At 32.2% G+C, this 4443-nt stretch overlaps 1 protein-coding gene across 1 annotated transcript in view; it reads right to left on the reverse strand.

Annotated features, from left to right (window-relative positions):
* Window positions 1-2023: 2023 nt before the first annotated feature.
* LOC137623534 (facilitated trehalose transporter Tret1-like) overlaps window positions 2024-4443 on the reverse strand; it is a 9521-nt gene continuing 7101 nt past the window's right edge. The window contains exon 3 of the mRNA XM_068354369.1: window positions 2024-3007. Within this exon, the coding sequence (XP_068210470.1) occupies window positions 2279-3007 (729 nt within the window). The 3' untranslated portion in view covers window positions 2024-2278. The remainder of the gene's footprint in view (window positions 3008-4443) is intronic.

Here is a 4443-nt window from a genome sequence, read left to right on the forward strand (position 1 = left end):
CAAACAATTATAACGTTTAATAATGAATCATAGCATTCTAGTGAACCATAGTCCCAAAAAGATGAAGTGAATCTGTATCAAAATGGTTAAAGATATCAAGATGTTTAAAAACCTTTTATATTCATATTCGTAAACTCTAATCTGACTCACCTGATGGATTGATTATCAATGATTGTGGGAAACTATAGGAAAAGAAAAGTAGAGAAATTAGAGAGCTGTGAATGAAGATACAATGAAGAACGAAAGACGAGGAAATATCAGAAAACTATGAAGAGGGTAAGAAAATAAAACCGATTCTTCATAAATCATATTTAACACCTTCATACTTGCTATTATTATCTTCGAAACTTTAAAAAGAACTTATTGTAAACTTCTTTTATTATGTACTGTACGTTATATTGTATATGTCTTATATAATAGGGGTAAAACTCAAATCCACAAAATTCTTTTAGATACGTAAGCAGTTAAGCAGTCAACAGTCTACTAAAGAATAAATTAATATATCCAAACTTAGTTAAAACATAAATAACATTACTTAATAACTATCACATTTTGCAACATAAAATAAAAAATAGGTTAGAAAGGAAAACATGTCACATACAATGTTTATTATTTAAAGGTATATATATAAGAAAAAAAATATGAAAACAGTACCCGTATACATATTTGATTCTAGTCGAAAGATATTGGCTTAATGTTCTTATAAATAATAATTCCTATAACATTGGCAATAGTGTTTGCACTATAACGATATATATATATATATATATATATATATATATATATATATATATATATATATATATATATATATATATATATATATATATTTATATAAACAAACATAGACATGCGAACACACACACACATATATATATATATATATATATATATATATATATATATATATATATATATATATATATATATATATACATACACACACACACACACACACATATATATATATATATATATATATATATATATATATATATATATATATATATATATATATATAATATTTTTACATTGAGAAAGAAAAAGTTTAGGAAACAAAACTGTGGATGCTTGTTTTGAGACTTAAATTAGATAATAAAATACTGTATAGATTTACACTGTTTTAATGATAATTTTGCATTGATGATAAACTTAAATAATTGAAAATGTCAGTGATTTCTTGCGAAGGTAAAGGAACGAAATATTTTATTGCACTGTCTAAATGCCCCCCAAAACAAATTGATATATATATATATATATATATATATATATATATATATATATATATATGTATGTATATATATATGTATATATATACATATATATATACATACATATATACAGGTATATATATATATATATATATATATATATATATATATATATATATATATATATATCTATATATACTTATGAATATTTATCTAAAGTTTATAAAACATACGCATAACTATATCTAACATCTTTGGTTTGCAAAAAACACAAGACAACTGAACGTGTACACATCTGTTGTACCATACGCGTATCACACACTCTCGTACAGTGTAAAGTTATATTTTTTGTATATTGTCGTTATCGCTCTCCCCTCGCACTGATAACTTATTTATTCCTGTATATGCTTGCATCACTGTGCTTGAATTTTTGTGCCGTTCTTGTCTTGAACGGGTTGTATATATACTCATGCTCTGTCTAAATAAAGTTAGTTGCATTCGACTCGTCTCTCAGTCACCTCCTAACGGCTCGCTTGCACACTGTTTTATCATAATTATAAATATAACAATAATAGTCTGAACTAGCTATACACATCCAAATATCTTGCTCACTTAATATTAGGAAAATTTCTATAGAGAAGACGTTCACTTATAAATTATGGGCTGGTTTCTATTCTAATTATTTTTTTGGCATATATGTAAAATGACCTGCACTGTTAAACAAACAGTAATTCCAATCAGAAATTCCCCATAAAAGTATACTGTTCTCAGCCATATTTCAGTAAAATACAGGCGTAATTTTACCATATTATCTTTTACAGGTTGGTGACCGTAATATCACTCTAGGTCAATATATTCGTTTTTTAAAACTGTAAATGCCCGGCAACATTTATTCCAAGATTTTTACCGTTTTTTACGGCCCAAAAAATTCACGGTAAACTGCACTTGCACAAAATATAGTAGGTCTATCTAACCTAGAATTTTATCATGATATTATTCATGAGGCCTATTATCTCGGAAAGCAGAGAAGCACCATATATTTATCGCATATACTAAATCGCAAAGCCTCACAAACGTGTTTTGTAAACATCCTTTTGTTCCACAATTTCATTATCGTAAGCGGCACTCCTTTCAGGGTGGTCAGGCATAACTAAATGTTCTGAATTTTCACTATAAATATTTTTCATATCTTTTAAAAGGCAGCCTCGAGTTTCGGGCAGCCAGATGTACGATATCACAGCTAAAACAACATTTGACAAGGAAAACAGACATAGAATCCCGCCCACACTCAGGGCGTTTGTCGCCATCGGAAACACATAGTTCACTCCAAAGAGGAGGAGGCAGTTTAGGAAAACTATTATTGAAGCACCGACGGACCTGATGGGAATCGGTAACAGTTCCCCAAGGAGAATCCAAGGAATGGAACCTTGACCCATTCCGTACGATGCCACATATACCAACACGCCAATCACGGGGACCCACGATGCCCCAGTGACGTCTGACAGGAGGAAAACTCCACTGGTTATCTCAGCTAAGAAACAGGTGACGGTGGTGCTGATGAAACATATTCTCCTTCCCATTCTGTCTATGATCGCGACTGATACTCCCGAGAAGATGAGGCGGACGCAACCCACCAGGATAGTACACAGGAAGGCGTCAATTCCCACTCCAGCCCTTTGGAATATGAACACGGAGTAGAAGAAGATGGTGTTGTGGCCACTTAGCTCCCTGAACAAGAAGATGATCAAGAGTAGAACTACTGGTTTGCCGTACTCCTTCCGCCTCAAGAGTTTGATCTGTTGAACAAGGAATAAGAATGAAATTACACTGGTGGTCCTTTGATTATGATTGTAGTATCTGAGTGAGTTCACATGCAAACTTTTCCATTTAAGATTAAGGGACTCTGGAGGATATCAGTCTTCAAGTTCTAAAATAGTGTTGCGGAATGAATTTGCTGCCCAAACAACATTAGATCAACGACATAATATGTACCTCAGTAATTACTAGGTAGTAGGTTGGCCAAGGCACCAGCCATCCATTGATATACTACTGCTGGAGATTTATTGTATCTGGGGAGATAGTTTTACATTGGATCCCTCTGTGTTACGGATAATTTTTCCTTTGCTTACACAAACATCATATAGTCTGACCTATTCTTTACACATTTTCCTCTTTCCTCATACACCTGACGACACTAAGATAACTGAACAATTCTTCACTCAAGTGTTTAACTACAGCACTGTGATTGTTCAGTGGCTACTTTCCTAATGGTAAGGGTAGAAGACACTCTTTACCTATGGTAAGCAATTCTTCCCGGATAAGAATTCTCCAAAATTAAACCATTGTTTTCTAGTCTTGGGTAGTGCATTAGCCTCTGTACCATAGTCTTTTACTGTCTTGGGTTAGAATCCTCTTACTTGAGAGTATATTCAGGCACACTATTCTATCTGCGTCCTTATTTACTTTCCTCACTGGGCTACTTTCTCTGTTGGAGCCCCTGCTTTTCCAACTGTGATTGTAGCTTAGCTAATGATAATGATAATAATTTGGGTAAAGAGGCGTAGCAGGAACCTTACAGAAAACCACTTAACTACGAGAACCATAAACTATTTATATATATATTTCCTTAACTAGAGTTATAAAATCATAAATTGGATATTGAGAACCTACAGTGTCAACACATATACACTACCATCCAATGTAGCCAATTCTGGTGGTTACTCCCAGAATATTCATACTATATATTCTGTGCGACAATCTTTAGCCCATTTTTTTCTCTAAATATGTTCAAGAAAACCAGAATCAAGGTAGTCCTTTCATCCCACTGTTCTTTATATTAGTATATTTCTTATCCTTCTGTTCCATTCTTATTTCAAACTGCATACAAGAAATAAAGATTTAATGTTTTATTTTACCATTCGGTGTGTCATTTTTCTCCTTTCTTGATAATTAGCAATCAAACTTTTTTCAGAATGTATTTCTTATAGGTTAAATATATAATTCTTCACCAATCTTTCTCCTGTCATTCTCATTCAACATACATATGCAATTTAAGATCATATACAAATTTATATCGAAATTTTAAATAGTTCTGAGGGCCCTCCTTAGTCCTCTTACGAATATGCCTCCTGGTTTTTAAGAAATTGGTAGAATCTAAGCCTTGACTTGTTCTATTTCACTGAAAGGCTGTCTATGGCAACGAAACAATTGAGAATCTGAGAGTTTTGGGGAC

The sequence above is a fragment of the Palaemon carinicauda genome, chromosome 30 (assembly GCF_036898095.1).
Source record: "Palaemon carinicauda isolate YSFRI2023 chromosome 30, ASM3689809v2, whole genome shotgun sequence".
Lineage (NCBI taxonomy): Eukaryota > Metazoa > Arthropoda > Malacostraca > Decapoda > Palaemonidae > Palaemon > Palaemon carinicauda.